Source organism: Cololabis saira, chromosome 3 (assembly GCF_033807715.1).
Source record: "Cololabis saira isolate AMF1-May2022 chromosome 3, fColSai1.1, whole genome shotgun sequence".
In the NCBI taxonomy this organism is placed as follows: Eukaryota; Metazoa; Chordata; class Actinopteri; order Beloniformes; family Belonidae; genus Cololabis; species Cololabis saira.
The window spans coordinates 18,404,171-18,424,502 of NC_084589.1; the positions used below are offsets into that span (position 1 = coordinate 18,404,171).

The window sequence follows — 20,332 nt, forward strand, 5'->3', positions numbered from 1 at the left end:
AGGAGTCTGTTTTCAGAGCCTTTAGGATACCTTTTTTAAAACAGAGCCGTAAGTCTGAATCACAAGCAAACATCATTCACCACTTCTAAGTCTGACTTCACACTGACGGCGTGGCATCTATCCTGTCCGTGCAGAATATGATTCCTTTTATTTCGGCCTCCATGTTAACTGATCAGAGCATCCATCCTGGCCTCTTGAGACACACTTTTGACCCACCAGTTGAAATGCGATGCAGACATGTGACATCTAGAGTTTTGGTCCACAACCTATTTGCTACATGTGAAGTAAGCGTTAACAGAGGGGTTCAAAGCAAAAGCACTTCACTTAAACACTTGTTGTTTTTGTCAAATGAACCTCATAGGCTATTAGTAACAATGCATCTCCCAGAGTAATTTCAGCATGCAGCGAAGAGGTCACAGGGTCAAAAAAGATGTTGCTACTCTCTCATGACAATGATTCTTATTCATTGCCAGACCACTCTCATTGCACACAACTGATCTCGAGCAAGAAATTGGCATTTTTCATCACTTCTCAAATCATGTCAGCTGGATTACATACAACTGTGTATGCCCATTAGGAAAAGGCGAAGGCCAAGAAAGAATATGTAACAAGCAGTAACTGTGCAACAGCCGAAAGGTTAGTGGTGTGGTTACACATGCAGCGCAGCAATGCTCATGCAACACATATATGCAATGATGCATATGAAAAGCTGCCCCAAGGCTCAGACAGTTCTATCTGAAGAAGTCTGCGGTGGCTGCTGACAAACACTGCAAAGGATTTGAGTGAATTCAAATAGTCCCATTTGGAATACTCAAGCAGAAAATGTATGCACTCACTTAGCTGCAGTGCACTCTGGTTAAAAGCATGCAGCAAATGGCATATATTATGAGTGCACAGAGCACTTGAAACAAACGTGTCTTTGCACAGTTTCTACCATCTGTCACAAGGCACGGCCAGCACTGCAGGGCCACAGCGAAACATTTCACCCAAGGCATTTTATGCATCACTCATAGCAGTTCAAACGAGATGAGCTCAATTCACCATGAGGAAAACCAGCACCACTCCAAACCCGGGCTTTCACAACAACAGCTTGATAGTTAAAGTCAACAAAAGCTAAACTTCAGCAAATGTGGTAAAAACCTGGTTAATTCCACATAATTTTAAAAATGTAGGGTTTCATAAATAACTCTGACAGTATCCCACAGGAAGCCGTGACCCTTAAAGGCACCAGTATTACATTTGCAGTAAAGTCCCTTAATTGTATTATCCTCTATCTGCTTCACACAGAGGGAAGAGAAAAAACTCAAAGGCACAGTGGCACTGAATTTTGCAGCGCAAGTGAATATCATATGAAGGAGAACTCGAGAAAGATGTAATTTCCTAATGCTATGTAAAAACCTAATCAGTGTCGGTCAAACTTTTCCACAAAAACTGACAGACTGAGCTAAATGCTTAAATAAAGGTGGAATTTTACAAAAACTAAAAATTTTCAATGTAACACCCGATCATTTCCAAATCAAATGCAGTTAGCAAATAATTTGTACATCAGCAATTACCAATTATGTAATGAATATCTAGAACAAATGTTTGAAATCTGAAAAACTATTTTAAAACCAACACCATGACTATTAGTGCTATAACATATCGTCAGCCTGCTGCTTGGCATTTAAAGGCTCACAGCGAAATACGAGTCATTGACTACTTTACCTGTTGTCTCTTCTCGAATTCCAGTTTAATTGGGGACTTGATGCAGTTGCAGGTGTCTTGGTAAGTTTGTTTAAGGGCCAACTCCATCAGGTGCTTGTGGTACGCCCCAGCCATGTTGCCACACATGAAAATGATGATGTTGGCCAGAATCTGTGCAGGATAGACAAGTCCATAATGCATTATAAAAATCTGACGAAAATACATCTCAAATAAAAATTGACTTTTTATGTTTTCAGAAGATGCATACTAAACCAAGCTGTAAAACATGTTGAAAAGAGAGCTGTTGTACCGGATCATTTTGGTATTATTGTTTACCAAAGTTTTGGACATTTTATCAAGGCTTCAGAAATCAGTGAAAGTTTGTTTTGTTTAAAAAAAAAAAGGTAACACGTTGGCAGATGTGTGAAGACGACACCTCTTGTTTTGTCCATTATTGCGTAAATTATTTATATGTGTTGTGCTCTACATTATGAAATGACAGATGAGGCTCGGCAAGCTGCACTGAGGGAGTTGGCTTTGCGGTTTGATCAGTATTCTCAGTTGTATTCCCATCTGAGCCAGCTTGCTGCCTCTGTTCTCACTGTGTTTCTGTGTAGTGTGAACTGCGGATGACATTTCTCCATAATTAACAAGCTAACAAGCAACAGCTTATATATGTCATGATTGCTTTTGATCAAAGTTCATTCATAAATGTAAGAATTTACCACTCTTGGCTTTTGTTTAGTGAAAAGAGTCTTAGTTATAGGCTGCAAGAGAAACCCTTGGGGAGTCAGGGTTCATGACTGAGGTAAGTTGCTGAGCCTCTGTGCCACTGTAACATCGGTTCCTAAATGATTGCTCCATGAAGTGAATATTTCCTGAGCTGCTCTTTAAGGTTAGCCCTCTGTTATTGTGAACTAGTGGATGTTACAGACAACAGAAAAACTGGGTTATCTGAGTATGTGCAACCACACCTGCACAGGCAGCAGTTGCAATCAGTTAATACCCGACTAAAACACAGTAAAGGTACAGTAAAAATGCCCAAAGCCACACAGTATAGAGGGTAGTTGAACTTCTCAAGATGACTTCAAAACTCTGATATGCAATTACTTCTTAAATTTGGAGACAGCTACTGAGAGCACTGAAGATGATGAAAGCAGCCGGTCTTTTGGTCCGTTGCCTAGTGGAACCTTGAATCCCAGCCATATACTGTTGGCATTTAAAGCCGCATACTTCTGTGTGCCGCTCCCATCAACAGCAACTCAAAGCGTTTTTCTCTTGAGCAGGACTTGAAATGATCAGGTGTTGTATTCTTTCCAGCTGGCCATGTTGTGTTTATTCTTTCATGTCTACAGTTTTGTGCTCTGATCTGCAGCCACCACGCTCTGCTCTGATGGCTTCCGACCCAGTCGTGGTAGCGGATGTCTCCTGACAGCACAGTGACACGGATCTGAAGTATTTGTTCACAGCCTACAGGCAAACAGGTGAACGTCTTGTTACAGATCATGGTGCATTTCCAAGAGTGAATGTGAATTTCATGCACCTGGACCCAGTGACAGCTGTTTGATCAGAAGACCAATCTGAATAACATGTTCACAACATCTGAACTGCCGTGAGGCTTTTCAACATATGTTTTTATGCATAACATTTAGTTTAAAATAGTTCTGTCAAGCGATTAAAAAAATTGCACGATTAAATAATTAAGATCTGTAATGAATTAATCTAATTAAACGCTTTTTTTAATCTCACCTAAAAATTGCTGATAAAAACCTTCAACTTACGGTGTTTTCCTTTGAATGCATTGTAGTGAATGTTACGGACATAATTCACCTTATTCATCAAGTGTGGTCCCACACACCGTTCATTATTAAATGCAGTATATTGTCCTTCATGCAACTAGTATGGTTCAGGGATGAGGCCCCTTTAAATGTGGTCATGACGTTGAGCTCCATGCGGTTCTAGCTGCTGGACAGCTCCATTTTGTGTTTCAGTGTTCTGAAGTTTTCTAATAAAACAACACACGTTTTTTGAATGGGAAATTGTCTCCGCGTTTTTCTGCAATTCCCACACTGGTGACCCCGACGTTTGTCTGCTGGACGTATCCAGAGACACGACACGACCATGTCTACGAACGCTGTTACCCTCAAACTCCCCGAATTCTGGGAATCGTCGGCATCTGCATGGTTCGCCCAGACTGAAGCGCAGTTCGCGCTGCGGGAGATCACCGCGGATACGACGAAATACTACTACGTTGTGTCGGCTCTCGGAAATTCAACTGCATCCAGAGTGGTGAGCCTTCTTAAAAATCCCCCGGCGACGGATAAATATATAGCTCTCAAGTCTCACCTGTTGAAGACGTTTGAACTGTCGGATGCTGAGAGAGCCAGCCGGCTTTTCTCCCTTCAAGGGCTGGGTGACAGCAAGCCGTCCGAGCTCATGGACCGCATGCTGGATCTCCTGGGTGAACACAGACCCGACTTTCTTTTCACCCAACTTTTTCTGCGTCAGCTGCCCTCCCAAGTCAGGGCTGCTCTGGCCAACACCGCGATCACTGACTGTCGGAGGCTGGCTGAGGAGGCTGATAAGTTTTTTCTGGCGAGTCAGGGAGAGTTTGTGGCGGCGTTCCTCCCCGCGCAGCCCGCTCCGGTGACGCGGGACGGCTCCGCGCTCGTTGCTGCGGCCGCTTCTCCCCGGCAACACTCTTCTGCTCCACAACAGGTCGGCTTGTGTTTTTATCACACAAAGTTCGGACCCAAGGCTACCAAGTGCCGTTCGCCGTGCAGTTTTGGCGGGCCGGGAAACGCCCGGGCCGGCGCTCAGTGGCCATGAGCGTCGGCCGCGGAGGCAGGCTGCTTTTCATCCGGGACAGCATCTCCGGACGGCGGTTCCTGTGCGACACGGGCGCTCAGAGGAGCGTCCTGCCCGCATCCCGTTTGGACATGGTGACTGACAGCCACGGCCCCCCCATGGAGGCTGCCAACGGCAGCCCCATCCGCACATACGGACTGAGGTATGTTGAGTTGTGTTTTGGAGGACAGCGGTTTGGATGGGACTTTGTTACGGCAAAGGTTGCTTTTCCCCTCCTCGGCGCCGATTTTCTGTGTGCACATGGACTTTTGATAGATGTAAAGAACCGCCGTTTGATTGATGCCGTCACGTTTTGTTCTTTTGCGTGTGAGGTCAGCGGGACTGAATCCGTACATTTATCTAGTTTGCTCTCGGTTTCGGATGATTTCCACCGTCTGCTTGCCGAGTTTCCAGCGATCACTCGGCCCACTTTCTCTGCGTCTGCTGTGAAGCATGGTGTCGAGCATCACATCGCCACTACTGGTCCGCCCGTCTACGCCCGCGCTCGGCGCCTCGACCCGACCAAGCTTGGCGTTGCAAAGGCTGAGTTTGCAAACATGGAACGCCTGGGTATAGTCCGCCGCTCCGACAGCCCGTGGGCGTCGCCTCTCCACATTGTCCCCAAGCCAGGGGGCGGCTGGCGCCCGTGTGGTGACTACCGGCGGCTTAATGACGCAACGACACCTGACCGATACCCGGTCCCGAACATACAGGATTTTTCAGCGCACCTGGCGGGTAAGGTGATTTTTTCGAAGGTGGACCTCGTCCGAGGATATCATCAGGTGCCGGTACACACGCTGGACATTCCCAAAACAGCTGTGATCACACCATTTGGTCTTTTCGAGTTCCTGCGCATGCCATTTGGCCTTAAAAATGCAGCCCAGTCTTTTCAACGCCTAATGGACTCTGTGTTACGGGACTTGCCTTTTCTTTTCGTGTACCTGGATGACATCTTGGTAGCGAGTGCGTCCAAATCTCAGCACCTGTCACACCTCCGAGCTCTTTTTGAGCGGCTTAGCCGACACGGGCTGATTGTTAACCCTGCCAAGTGCCAATTTGGTCTCTCCACCATTGACTTTCTGGGACACAGGGTTACTAAGGATGGTGCAGTCCCTCTCCCATCAAAAGTGGAGGCGGTCACGCGGTTCCCGCGCCCGCTAACCGTAAAATCCCTGCAAGAATTCCTTGGCATGGTGAACTTTTACCACCGCTTCATCCCTCGAGCTGCTCAGCTCATGCAACCCTTGCATGAGGCCTTGAAAGGTAAACCTAAGCACCTTGTGAACTGGTCTGAGTGCATGGACAAGGCTTTTGCTGCCACCAAAGCAGCCCTGGCGGACGCCACCATGCTGGCGCATCCTTCCCCAACAGCCTCCATCGCCATCACCTCAGACGCCTCAGATTACGCTGTTGGTGCGGTTTACGAGCAGTGGGTAGACGGGGCCTGGCAGCCACTGGCCTTCTTTAGCCGTCAGTTGCGTCCCAGCGAGCGAAAGTACAGCACTTTCGATCGGGAGCTGCTTGGTCTCTACCTCGCCATCAGACACTTTCGTTCCCTGCTGGAAGGACGACATTTCACTGCTTTTGTCGACCACAAGCCACTGACTTTTGCCATGGCTAAGGTGGCTGAGCCGTGGTCCGCCCGCCAGCAACGTCATCTGTCGTTCATTTCCGAGTTCACCACGGACTTGCGGCATGTTGCCGGTAAGAACAACCACGTTGCAGACTGCCTGTCACGGGCTGTGGCTGGGGCGGTCCATCTTGGTTTTGATTATGCCCGCATGGCAGCAGATCAGGCCATGGACCCTGACGTGCAGCTCCTGAAGGCCTCTACCACAGGGCTTAAGATCGAGGACGTGGTCTTTGGTGATACTAGTACCACGCTCCTGTGTGACGTCTCCACAGGCAGTCCTCGGCCCATTGTTCCCTCAGGGTGGAGACGACAGGTGTTTGATGCCATACATGGTCTCTCACATCCGGGTTCGAAGGCGTCGCAGAGACTGGTTGCGGCAAAATTTGTCTGGCACGGCCTCAAGAAGGACGTTAGGGACTGGGCTAACACCTGTGTCGAGTGCCAACGAGCCAAGGTCCACCGCCACACTAAAGCCCCGCTAGAGTTGTTCCCGGTTCCTGAGAGACGTTTTGACCATGTTAATGTGGATCTGGTCGGCCCTCTGCCCTCCTCTCACGGTTTCTCGTACCTGTTGACCATGGTTGACAGGACAACCCGCTGGCCTGAGGCAGTGCCATTGACGTCGGTGGCATCTGTGGAGGTGGCACGGGCTTTTCTCAGCACCTGGGTTGCTCGTTTTGGCACTCCGTCAGATATATCCTCTGACCGAGGCGCACAGTTCACGTCTGAACTGTGGACCGCTGTGGCACAGAACCTCGGAGTTAAACTCCACCGCACTACTGCCTATCACCCACAGGCTAACGGTCTTATTGAACGGTTTCACAGGTCAATGAAAGCTGCCCTGCGTGCCAGCCTCAAAGACAATAACTGGGTTGACAAACTCCCATGGGTGATGCTGGGCATCAGGACCGCGCCAAAGGAGGACCTACAGTCCTCATCTGCCGAGCTTGTTTATGGGCAGCCGCTGCGGGTTCCAGGGGATTTTGTCCCTAATGCCACGGTTCCTTGGTCTGCTGCTCTCCAGCGGTCCGCTCTGCTGGACAATGCAAGACTTTTTGCGCCTGTCCCTACTTCCCATCACGGCCTGCCTCAGTCGCACGTCCCGGCTGCACTTAAGGCGGCTGATTATGTTTTCATTGGCCGCGATGCCCACCGGGGACCGCTACACCCGCCCTACGAGGGCCCATTCCGGGTTTTGGAGGCAGGGGACAAACATTTTGTGGTGGACATGGGCGGTAAACTGGAGCGCCTCTCCATCGACCGCCTCAAACCAGCTCACTTAGACGTGGGTAAGCCTGTTGAACTCGCCCAACCCCCACGACGGGGGCGGCCTCCCGCTCGGCCCCCGCCCCCTGTTCCCCCCCCTCCCCAGCCTCCCGCGCTGCCTGCCCCGCACCTGTGTCACGACGTGACCCCTGCCGCAGTCAGCTCGAATCAGCCTCCGGTACAGCGCAGCCGCTGTGGACGGTTGATACGCCCCCCTCCCCGGTGACTGATGTGTTTTTCTTTTTTTTCCAAATATGGTGAATTCTGGGGGGACCTGTGTAGTGAATGTTACGGACATAATTCACCTTATTCATCAAGTGTGGTCCCACACACCGTTCATTATTAAATGCAGTATATTGTCCTTCATGCAACTAGTATGGTTCAGGGATGAGGCCCCTTTAAATGTGGTCATGACGTTGAGCTCCATGCGGTTCTAGCTGCTGGACAGCTCCATTTTGTGTTTCAGTGTTCTGAAGTTTTCTAATAAAACAACACACGTTTTTTTGAATGGGAAATTGTCTCCGCGTTTTTCTGCAATTCCCACAGCATTACATTATTGTGGCAGATCAAAAGACTGATATAGAAGAACAAAAAAAGTGGCTTTATAACATATAAAGTAAGTTACTTATTTTACTTACTATACATGTATGTTATAAAGCCGCTTTTTTTGGATGTAAATATCTGTCCTACTATTTACATCCACTTGGCAAGATCATTCTCCAGCCTCTCCGTCGCAGACGTGCGCATGCGCGCGGTGCTCTCCTCCAGTCTAGTTTGGGGAAGAGCGTTGCCGTGGCAACATCGTTGCTGCTAACGTTAGCTGTGGCTGCACTCAGGACCGGGTGCTTTGAGTTGCGCTAAACTTGAGCTGCTTCCGTGGTCAGCAAAGTCCTTTCCACAAAAATTATATATCACTCTACCTTTATCCGTCGGGGCGTTTTAGAAATGTAAATTCCGCATTCACTGGACCGACAACTTTCACACCTCCATTCAAGTCCATTGTCACCTCTCTTCTCCACTACTCCCCCCACCTGTCCAGCTACAATGGGAGTCTACCAGCGGAGTTAACCACGCCCACACACGGGGACAGCCAATCAACGTCCACTTCAAGATGGGAGTGATCACCGCACAAACACAGATTTCAAAATAAAGGCAACTCGCAAACAGAAAAAGTAGAGTTAGGGATAAGAAAAAATAGATTAAACGATTAAAAAACACAACGCGCTAAATATGCGTGTAATTAATTAATTGCAATTAAAGCGCTTATTTGACACCCCTAGTTAAAAATAGTCAAAAACCAAAACAAGCAAGTGTAAAACCTTTCTCTGAAGCATTTTTTCCCCTTTTACTGTTAATATCTACATTTTCTTAAGCCCAACAGCAAAATGTACATTTAAAAAGTGAATAATTAAAACAATCTTTAGACTAATTGTTTAAATCCTAAACCTTGGCAATAAAGAAAAAAAAGAAAACGCTGTTCTTTAACATCATCAATTGTCCTTTAAAGTACAGATTTAGGCAAGATTGTGCAAACTTCAGGCAATGCTTTAGGTTAGGGCAGGGGTGTCCAAAGTCGGTCCTCGAGGGCCGGTGTCCTGCATGTTTTAGATGTGTCCCTTTTTTATCAAACCGTGATACAAGGAGCTTGGTCATCAACAGAACTATCCAGTCTTTGATGACAAGTGGTGACGACCGTTAATTAGAATCAGGTGTGTTGATGCAGGGAAACCACTAAAACATGCAGGACACCGGCCCTCGAGGACCAACTTTGGACACCCCTGGCTTAGGGTATCATTTTAGTCTTGCTTTAGCAGCAAAACGTAAACAATACCGACCATAATCATGATGCTGCTGTGATTTCTTTTTTCTCGCTCTAAACTTTACGATATATACTGTACAATGAATCATCAGGTTAATATGTGCTTATGTTTTGCAAATGCCATAAGTTATGCAATTAAGTGAATGTAGCTTTAACAGTGTAACATTTTTCATTGATGACTTTGCTTCAGTGAGAATATATAATATACAGAGGAAGAAAAATTTTCAGCACAAATATCAGTTGCAGAGACCTGCTGTCCCTTCAGCAGCACATACAAGATTACCATCCTGTGTGCCTCATCAGCTATTTCTTTCCCCACCGAGCCAGCAGTCTTCAAATAAAAGCTCTCCTCTACTATTTTTAGCCAGTAAACAAGGCTACCTATTATCTGTTATAGCTTTCTAATCAACGAGCAGAATTACAGACTTGTATATCCACATCATACCTAGGAGTTCCACCCGCAGATGACATATCCTGCTGTTTTTCCTCGAATAACATGACAAGGAAAATTTGTAGCAGGGCATACCTATAAAACAAACCACAACAAATAATTGTCTCCTACTCAAGAAAATACAGTATACCATACAGTATCCTCATCAGGAGGACAGTTTTACTTTCAAAATTAACATATTAAACCCTGAGTACACCATCAATGTACCTGTATCGCTTTTGTATTTGACAAAAAGCGAGAAACAGGACCAGAGGGCGAGTGCATTAGTGTGGTCTGCTGGCAGAGATTACATTCATCTCTATTCACTATACTGAAGGACCCTGTTGTAGACTTGCAAACACTGAAAAAAGACACAAAACCTTGTAATAACTTTTTCCAGAATGAAAAGCCATATTTATTCAATATAAAGACTGATCAGGCCTGCGGCTCATTGTGCTACAGGAGAGTTCAGAGCCTTTAGTTCAGGCGGACAAGAGCAGCGGATAACTGAAAAGCAGGCACAAAAAGATGCACTAGAGCCTTTGTAAGGTGTTCAGAAAGGTTGTTTGGCAGACCATATTTTATAAGATATTGTAGAATTTCACCATTCAAAATGTTTCATTTACAATCTATTCAGATATCCATTTATTCTATTTATGAAAACATGTCAAATGTTTAAATAAATAAAAAATATCATAGGATGCAATTTTGCTGTCACTGAAGTTTGATGTGTCTTATGGTCACTCATATTTACACTTGATAGCCAAATGCAGAACTGGCAGTTTCTTTTGTTGAGATTGTTTATCCTTTTTTAATCTTTTTTGTCATGGTCAGGCTCTAACAAATCAAGAAGGTAATGTCAAGTTTATAATTTCTCTCTGTATTAACTGACATCTGCTAGACAAGGCACTAAAAGTCTTCAGACCATCCCAAAGGTCACCTATGTGAATACGCTGGTGGTGTGAATCATCCTTACATCACTGGCATCCAATTACAGAGAACTAAAGGCTTTCACCCATGCTGGTGAATTCTGGGATCATCTCAACCTGACAGTTTAGTTCATAAAGACTGTTCTATCTCCATGTGCGGACGGACATTACCAACATCTGCAACATCTTGCTTGCGCGAATCTTATTTAACCGATAGTTGTAACATTTTTAGCTTACGTGGTTTCTTTTCCACACCAGACAGAAAACCAATGTAATGCACAAATGCATCCCGTCATCTAAGAGAGGGCAACAAAAAGTAATCTATACAAATTCTTTAGCAAGAAAACAAGAGTTTTTCCTAAATTTCCAAAAGAGATATAGCCAAAAAAAAGTGCAACAAAACTACAACAAAACTAAAACCTTCATTTGGATTCAAATGAAGTCCTGCTGCTCCCAAACAGGTACCACATGTAATATTTAACCGCTGATGGGGTGAGTCTATGTTAAATTCTGTCAGATTTAGTTGAAATAGTCTGTGATAAATAATTGATGATTCTCACTCTCAACAGTGATTAACAAAGTATGCAAATTAAGGTTGGTTTTTGGTCAGAGAGGTATACCTTGTGATACAAAGAGTACAAAACTCGCATGTATAATGTTCAATATTACTATGAGGCTCACAGAATAACAGTTTTAAATCCGTTTTGATGAAGTTAAAAGGTTCTGAACTTTCTTCCAACAAACTCTGGTTTCTAAATTAGATGGCTTTTTTTGTACTTATTATTTTGTTAAAACGAAAACATTAAAACATTTAGGAACCGTTGCTTTGGCATATAACAACAGGGTCTAGCTGAGAAATGCCAGATTAAATAATCATCAAAATCAGAGAAAAGGCCACCTTGAAAAGGTGAGTTTTAAGTTCGGAGTTGAAAGATGCAATTGAAGTAATGTTCTGCAGGCCGGGTGGGAGTGCGTTCCAGGGTGGACTGAAAGCTCCCATGGTGTTGAGACGGCCAGGGGGAATTATAGTAAGGTGTACGGAGGAGGAAGACTGGAGAGAGCAGGAAGGAATTGCTATGTGGAGCAAATCAGAAACGTAGGGAGGGGCCAGATTATGAATTCATTTCAAAGTGAGAAGCAATATTTTGAAGTTGATGCATTGTTTTATTGGAAGCCAGTGAAGTTGTTGTATAACAGGGGTAATGTGTTCAAAGGAAGAGGTGAGAGTTATTATTCGAGCCGCCGAGTTCTGACGGAGCTGTAATTTCTGGAGTGACTTATTGGGAAGAAAAAAGAAGAGAGTTGCAATAATCAATTCAAGAAGTGACTAGGCTGTGGAGGAGGATAGCGGTGGCATGCGGAGTCAGAGAGATGCACAGCCGATTAATGTTTCGCAAATGGAAATAGGCAGCCCGGGTAGCGTTGATGTGAGCATGGAATGACAACGTGCTGTCAAGGATGACACTCAGACTCTTAACTTGAGAGGAGGGGAGAATAGAGGAGCCATGAATGTTGATGGAGAAGCCATATGGGATCTGGTAAGAATAGAGGTCGCGCCGACAAGTAGAATTTCAGTTTGGTAACCAAAGTAGTTAAATAGTCATAAATACTTGTTGTGACTTGATAGAGAGACGTGATAGATTTGAGGCGTATGAATATAGAAAGTTCAACTCAACAACATTTTTTTGAGCTGCCAGTCAAAGAAAAACCCAAACCACCTTCTTTGAGCTCAGTGGAAACTGACAAAACTGGTAAATTTGACCATTCGTCATTCTAAGCACCTCTCACGGAACATTTGTTGATTGCTAGTGTACCTGGGTGTTTAAAAAGTACACTACATTGCTGTGTTTATAAGTTCAATATTCAAACAGATTCTTGTTGCAGCTTAATCTGATGTCCTCTTTTTTTCTGTCACAGTACAGATATTCATTATGTTTGGATGTATGATTTTGAACTCCCCACTTTGGCAACATTTGCTTTGGTTAAATAAAGTGTATTTATTCCTTATTGACTGCCTCTTGAGTTGTGCCTGTGTTTAGGTCCTCTCACCAAACACACTCCAGAACAAACTGCGTGTCTTTGCAGAGGCTCATCACACACATACCTAATGGGTCATAAAATGGCATCAAGGAGCATTACTTTTCTGAGTCTATATGCAGGAGGTTTCCATTACTTTAAAAGCACACTGCATTTGAGGTCGGTGATACAAGCAGAGTGGATGGCAAATAGTGATCTATGAAGTAGATCTCTAAAAGAACACTTTAAGAATCAAATAGGCTCTATGCTCACCCTACTTGACATTTATCTTAGAAAGAGAAGAGTATTGGGAGAATGAATAACGCTTCCATACATCGCTGCTCCACACAGGCCAAATGCTAAACATTTTAATTCAATATTTAAATAATGTTGACTAAATGCAGACTCAAATTAGGGATTTTACTTCCCCAGGAAATCTAATGGTTCATTAAGAATGAAATGAAAAATCAGCAGAAAATTTAATAGACTTGACAAATTGGAGATGTCAACAGTATCTCGCTCAATAGAGAGATTTGTAAGCAAAAGTAATGCCTTGGAGTGCACATTTAATGGGAGACATTCACAAAACTATGTTGATTTACCACAATTTAATTTTTCTCTCTTATTCTTTTGACTTCCTAAGTCCACTGAAGTATTGTAAATTGATTTAGTTTAGTTTGGTTTAGTTTCTTGCCTTCCACATTTACATGGATAGTTCTATGAGACAGATATTTAATTGATTTTGTTTTATATTATGCAACATTTTGGGATTTCCTACACAATGCGCATATTCATTGTAACCTTATTGGATTTGTTGAATTACTTCCATGTTTGCCAGTTAAATTATACTTGTTAGGCCAGGATCAGAACATTTAAATACAACATGCAATTGGACATTTAATAGAAAAAAAGGGCAGACATTTAATATGTGAAAATACAGTATATTAGTTTGCAAAAAATGATTAGAACATGCTTTTCAGAGAAATATTATCATGATACAGTTAATTGATGACTATAGCTGATTGATTCAGCTAGTTAGTAATACATCTGTCTGAATTTGAACTTGGCTTTTATTAGAAATCCTATAATCAGATCCATTTTTCTGGCACTGAATTTGTGCTGGCAGCTGTTTTGAGAGCAAGAACAGGTGGCAGACAGTGACCAGCTTGTATTTAGCCTCAGGTTGTCCAGATGCCAGTATCACATGCCAGTTAAACGTGGACAAAAACAGGCTGGAACATCAGTTATTACACAACAGTTCAAAAAAGCAACTGTCCAAATTTTTTGTAAAGGTGAATAAAAATGACATGGAAATAAACAAAAAAACAACAATAAATCCCTAAAGGTTATTAATGTTCACTGTTATTAAGTATTTGATTTGGTAAGTTGACAAATAATTACTTAAAAAAAAATCCCACCCAAAAAATATATGTTTAAATAACAATACATTACTATAAATACTGTTTTTTTCTTCTCTGTTTTTAAAGATAACCACCATCATCTCACAAAGATCTCTTAGTCCCATACTTTGCCAACATAATTTTTTCTTTTTTCAAACAGCAGGCATATTTGTGGTTCCTTGGGTTTTCCAAAAGTAGAATGGGAGTCAGAGCCTTCACATTTTCCCATTCATTTGAATGGGAAACTCATAACCATCAAACGTTCTAAGTATGACAACCTCACCTGCCAAACTATTGGCTCCACGTGATCAGCTGTCGGAGACAGGCAGACACTCAGCACAATGGTGTGAGAGGCGGATGTCAGAACACTGGCAATGATGGCTTCCCGCATAGAGAACGGCAGCATGGTGTAAACCACAAACACAATGAAGAGGAAGAAAGACACCTGTGGAGAAAAAGACATGTCTTTAATATAAATGCATTGGCAAGTTGCGGGGATGGGGGGTGAAAAAGGGGTGCAAAATAAGGGCTAAAGTTAAAAATATCAGTGTTAACAGACCTGTAAGGAAAAAAGTACGACCTCAGGAGTCTGAACAAAAACAACACAGTAAAGCGAGTAACAACAATAAATTGTATCCACATGATTTATTACATCAGAGTTATATTAAAAAAAGGCATGTTGCTCACTGAGGAAAGTACATGATATTTAAAAACTCAATGTCAGGAGCAGTAGACCTAACACACATTTATGACAGAAAGTATATTTCTCTTGCAGCAGGGTTAAAGGTGCTCATATACTTCCATGTGCTGACAGAAAGAGGACAGTTTTCTTATGGGCTACAGCCAGGTGCCTGCTAACCTTTCATGGTTTATTTGTTAGGCCACTAGCAAAGCCGTATACAGAGTGGGGGTGGAGAGATGGAGAGGGGTGTGAAAAGGCAAAGAGAGAGAGAGGCTGAAACAATACCTCTCTCTGTAGGATGCCAAACATACACAACTGTCAAATTAGCAGCTTTAAATACAAATAGTAAATACTAAGGACTGTCTGGTCTGTCAGAGAAAATGTGTACTTAAAAGACGTAATTTCAACCATTTGGGTACCACCTCTAATGTGGTAACCATTAACCCCAGTTCTCTGAAAACTGAATGATGCATCTTAATACGGGAAACATCCTAATGTCCTAATTAATACGCATAACAATCACGGAAAGTCCAATGCCACCAAGTCTGTTCAGAAAGAGGCCAGATATGTGCTTGGCCTTCCCGTATCAGTTTATGTGCAATTTGTCATAAGGAAATTAAATAATAATCAATTCCGCAGACATGGCAATGTCGAGATAGAAATTCCTTCAATAACTCCAGGTAAACTTTAGGAGTATAAGTGGCTAGGTAACATTCACCACAGCTCCTCGCAGACAGTGTTTCAAGCAGGTCATCATCATCTAGCTGGTGGACACTCTTTACTATCTCTAGTGCCGCAAAACAAGCCACACCATAATTGTCAACATAAGCCTGAGTTGAAGTCTCAAATTCAATTCTTCAGCAGCTTCAGCAGTCCCAGAGGAGCAGCAGAAATTACTGACGCCACCATTACTGTAAAAAACATGTGAAGTACTTGTAAGTTTTGAACCATTCACACCCTCTCCCTTCTGAATTGACTCCACAGGGTGCCAGGGGGTGGGAATACAATCAGAAGCATTGAGAAACGTGGACTCCAAACCTACCATACAGTTACAAAGCACAGAGAGGGACTAGGAAATAGAGTGTGTGTGTGTGTGTGTGTGTGTGTGTGTGTGTGTGTGTGTGTGTGTGTGTGTGTGTGTGTGTGTGTGTGTGTGTGTGTGTGTGTGTGTGTGTGTGTGTGTGTGTGTTTATATGACTATAACAAAAAGGTAAATGTAAAGGTTAATTAGATTTGACTATTCTTATCCGTTTTCCTGGGTTTTACTGCAGCACTAATGCACTGTAACCCCATAGAAATATTTTCTTCTGTCTGAAAGAGATTTAATCAGGGGATGACTTAGTTTATTTCTACAGTTTTGTGGTTCAGTAAAGGTAGTTTGGGTTCCAAAGGGACAGTTTTAAAGTTTTAAAGTACTGTCTGCTTACAAACACTGTAAGAAAAGGGAAGCAGGGAGAGATGAAAAGAAAAAACAAAAAACTGCTGCTGAGAGGTTTGCCAAGTGACAAGCAAGGGCGAGGAAACTAAACAGTAGTGAAAACAGTAGACAGGTGAGAGACAAGCAAGTCGTTAGAGTGCTGGAAGTCTGGCTGATGTGTTTTTGTAATAGAGCTCCTCGTTTTTGACCTACTAAACTCACGCTGAGCCACAACTGCTCAACACACATAATCACAATTAATGAAAACCTGGGATAATATTGAAACATACAGGATGCAGCACCTAAAAAATGCACTTTTGATATTAAAACATTCCAAATGCAATGAATGTCATTCTACAACACCAATTTGTATTTTTAGGTAATTAGGCCACCAGATGACAAGAAAAGTGGTTTTAAATCCACCATGTTGGACAAGGAATAAGAGCATATTAACTTAATTCCAAATGCAGGAAGAAGCTGCTAATTGCTGCCAACTATCATCAAGTTCAGCAAAATAATTAGCTTAGTGCCCAAAAAGCCTTTTCCTAAATTACTGTTCTGAAATCCAATGCTGCTAACTCAATCATGAAATGTACCGAGGATAATGGAGAGGCTGCAGGGAAGTGTCTCCTGCTGTGCTCCATATACTTGATATGTAATGTAGAAACAAAGCTGAAGAGCATACTTCAGCGTGCTTAAGGGACCCCAAGTATAAAAGTATCCTCTTTTTTGTTAACTAAGTGGAAAAAAATATTTTTTTTGTCACCCACTGCAGTACAATCAACTACGCTTGTGCCCCATGAATCATTTCCTCGATAATGACACTGAGGGTTCATAAAGACAGTGTGGCATTACATCATGCTTCTCGTGTACAGTCTGCCGCTGAGATAAGTGCGCTGTCTGTGTCTCTCTATGTAATCATGCGCTTTGGGTGATGGTTACACATTTGTAATTTCCAAAGTTCTATATATATATATACACACACACACACACACACACACACACACACACACACACACACACACACACACACACACACACACACACACACACACACACATAAATATATATTTCAGTCCTACTTTTTATATGATGTGACATTTCTACCTGTGTCATATCATTGTTTTCATTTCTCTATTGCATGTGTTTTCTACCACTCTTTCCAGTCCTTGTCCTCAACTACTCTGGATTAACCCCTAATGAGATTGACAGTACATCAAAGTGTACAAGTGCATCTGGTGTGTGAGTGTGTACAGAGAAAAGTAAAGGAAGTGAGGACCAAACATTCTCAGTGAGTGGTACAGCCTGGACCCTAACAGATAAGCGCTTCTCTCCACTCTTAGCAAACAGAGAAGTCTTTGTGGGGAAAGCAGAATCATCCAGTTGATTTGAGGTTTAAAAATGGAAAATGGGTGGGAATACAGTTACCTCATTACAAGTATGGTTCTGATCCAAATCTTTCGTTCTCTGTTGCGTTTGCATGCTCTCCCCATGCCTCCATTCGTTGTCTAACTTCCATCTTAATTACATGTTTTTGTAATTTTACTTTAATACTGCTCCCAACTGCTTCCAACACCCGACAACTGTTCCTTGCTTTTAACTCTCCTCTCTCTCCACCACATGCTCAACCACCCACTGGGTTTTTTGCAGAAAGGTTTGCTTACTACTTTACTGAAAAGGTTGCTACTATCAGTCAACAATTTTCTGGGCCTGGCCATCTCAGCCCACTCCAACCTGCTACTGGTACCTCTCTCTGCTCTTTCTGGCTCTAAATAAGGAAGAAGTGTCTAAAATTCTACTCGGCTCAAAACCAACGACCTGTCCTCTTGATCCTGTACCTGCCAACATCCTGCAGAGCATTTTACACTCAACATTTTACACATTTTACACTCAACCCTGCCCAGGTTGAAAAGTACCGGCCAGTCTCACTGCTCCCATTCATGTCTAAAGGCTGGATTATGGTTCTGCAACAAATCGACGCCGAGCCTACACCGCAGGTTGCGCCGCGTCGCGCACCCCATGCCGTAGCCCACACCGTGCCTGACGCGCACCTCCCACAAATTGTAACTACGCGTCAAGAGGTCGCAGACCAACGCAGACCGAGAGGGCTGTGATTGGTTTGCTTGGTAGCAACGCATTTCCGGTTCCGGTTCGTGAAGCAGTTATGAACTTTCAGCGCTCTTTTCTTCGTGTATGTGTGATTTTTTTTGTTTTGGTTTTTGCACAATAGTTGTCCTTATCTCTTTGATTCACTGTGACCGGAAAAGTCGGATAAACCATTCAGGAAAAGATTGCACCCCCCTAGCGCTCGCGGGGGGTACTGCACCGCGGCAAAATGGAGTGACAGAGAAGTCCGAAGGATTCATGACGGCGTCACGGCAGCGGCGTGTGCTCTGATAATAAAGTTGAATTTAATCTAATCTAAAACATATCTTTGGCCATGAACATGATTGCTTTAGTGATTTTGGCATGTCTTTGCGAGGTGGATGGATATGGTGACGCACTGTACAGGCTTGTTTTAAGGGACATTTGAGATGATGATGAACCACTCACGCTTGCAACGGATGCAAGGTTTTTCTTTGCCTTCATGCATTCATTATAGCTGACTTTGTGATTTGTTTTTAGGTGGTTGAACTAGTTATTGGTGTTGGCTTGTGGTGCTGAAACACCTTTAGAGCACTCTTTGCATATTAGGTGTTCCTGGTTAACATCTTTTGACCTAAATCCGAAATATTTCCAGGCAAGCACTTCGTCTTGTACTGTACAGACATTAAAATTTAGTTTCGACTTCTCTTTGCGCCGCAAATCCAGACCTTATCCTAGTGGATACCAGAGAAATTCTTGGTCAACTAAAGCCCTCAAATTTCGACTAAAATTCAACTAATCTGCTTTTTTGGGGGGTGGGGACTGTCGAAATTAATAGGAGCAATATTATTTATATAAAACAATGGTTTTGTCATTTTGTCATTTTTCTGGTTCAACTACAGTGGCGCTGACCTATATCTCGGTGGGGCTCAAATAAATGCCAGATTTTCAATGTGAATATATATGCAATAAAAACCATCATCCCAGAGAGAGAGAGAGAGAGAGAGAGAGAGAGAGAGAGAGAGAGAGAGAGAGAGAGAGAGAGAGAGAGAGAGAGAGAGAGAGAGAGAGAGAGAGAGAGAGAGAGAACATTACGTTAACGGCACACAGGTGGATCGGAGTGAGAGACTTAACTTCCAGCAACGGGATGCCGCAGGCGTTTGAGGAACTAATTTGTGATACCTAGAGAAATACTTGTGATATAATGGCAGCACAACCACCACTGTCCTTTGGCTACACCTATTTGTTGCTTCTGTGTCTGACAGGAACCCTGTGACACGTTCTTACCCTAACTCTCAAGGAGAGTTCAGCCACCATGCAGAGTAAGCTTATTTCAGCCACTTATATCCCCAATCCCTTTCTGTCAGTCACCACCCACTATGTGTGACCTCAGGTGAGAGTAGGAACATAGATCGACCCACTCCTTGACACAAAGGTACCAAAGAGATACCCTCTTGTCTACTGGGGGAAACACCAATGAACAGGCTCCAAGCCAGGGGGGGTAAAAGAACAGCAGCCCAACATCTCTCACCATGGACAACTTCAGAGTGGAATAAAGTCCAGCTCCTTTCAAGGAGATTTGAGGTGAGCTATATACAGTTGCTGCCCCTCAACGTCATGCACAAGTTCAGGCTCCTTCCCACCAGAGAGGTGACATCCCATGACCTAAGAGCCAGTTTTGGAAGCTGATGGTCAGCACGCCAAGGTTCATACCAAAGCTGCTTCCCATAACACACTGCACACAACCCATGCAGCGCCTCCCGCAAATGGTGAGCTACCAGGGTACATGTTTTGTCTTGTTGGTTTTATTTCATTTGTTGATACAGACAATTTTGCCTTTCTGGTCTGCCTCCATAACAAGTTGGGACATTAAGGCTATTTTCATATCACCGTTCCTTCTCACAACACCAGACCACCCATCTCTGAGGATACCAACTGATGGAGCTTTTCAGGATTTATTTTCTCTCATTGCTCCTGCAAATACATCTCAAGGTGTCCAACAGTATAGGGCCATGATGCTCTTTACATTTTTCACTGGAAATCAGTCAGGACTGGAGGAGACTTCAAAGTCATGCGTATAGATAGATAGAAGATGGATAGATGGATAGATGGATAGATGGAT

The 20,332-nt window shown here is 43.5% G+C and overlaps 1 protein-coding gene across 1 annotated transcript in view; it reads right to left on the bottom strand.

Annotated features, from left to right (window-relative positions):
* adcy2a (adenylate cyclase 2a) overlaps window positions 1-20,332 on the bottom strand; it is a 71,071-nt gene that overhangs the window by 34,738 nt on the left and 16,001 nt on the right. The window contains exons 3-4 of the mRNA XM_061716417.1: window positions 14,310-14,471; window positions 1,708-1,857 (exon numbers count right to left, since the gene is read on the bottom strand). Of these exons, the coding sequence (XP_061572401.1) occupies window positions 1,708-1,857; window positions 14,310-14,471 (312 nt within the window). The remainder of the gene's footprint in view (window positions 1-1,707; window positions 1,858-14,309; window positions 14,472-20,332) is intronic.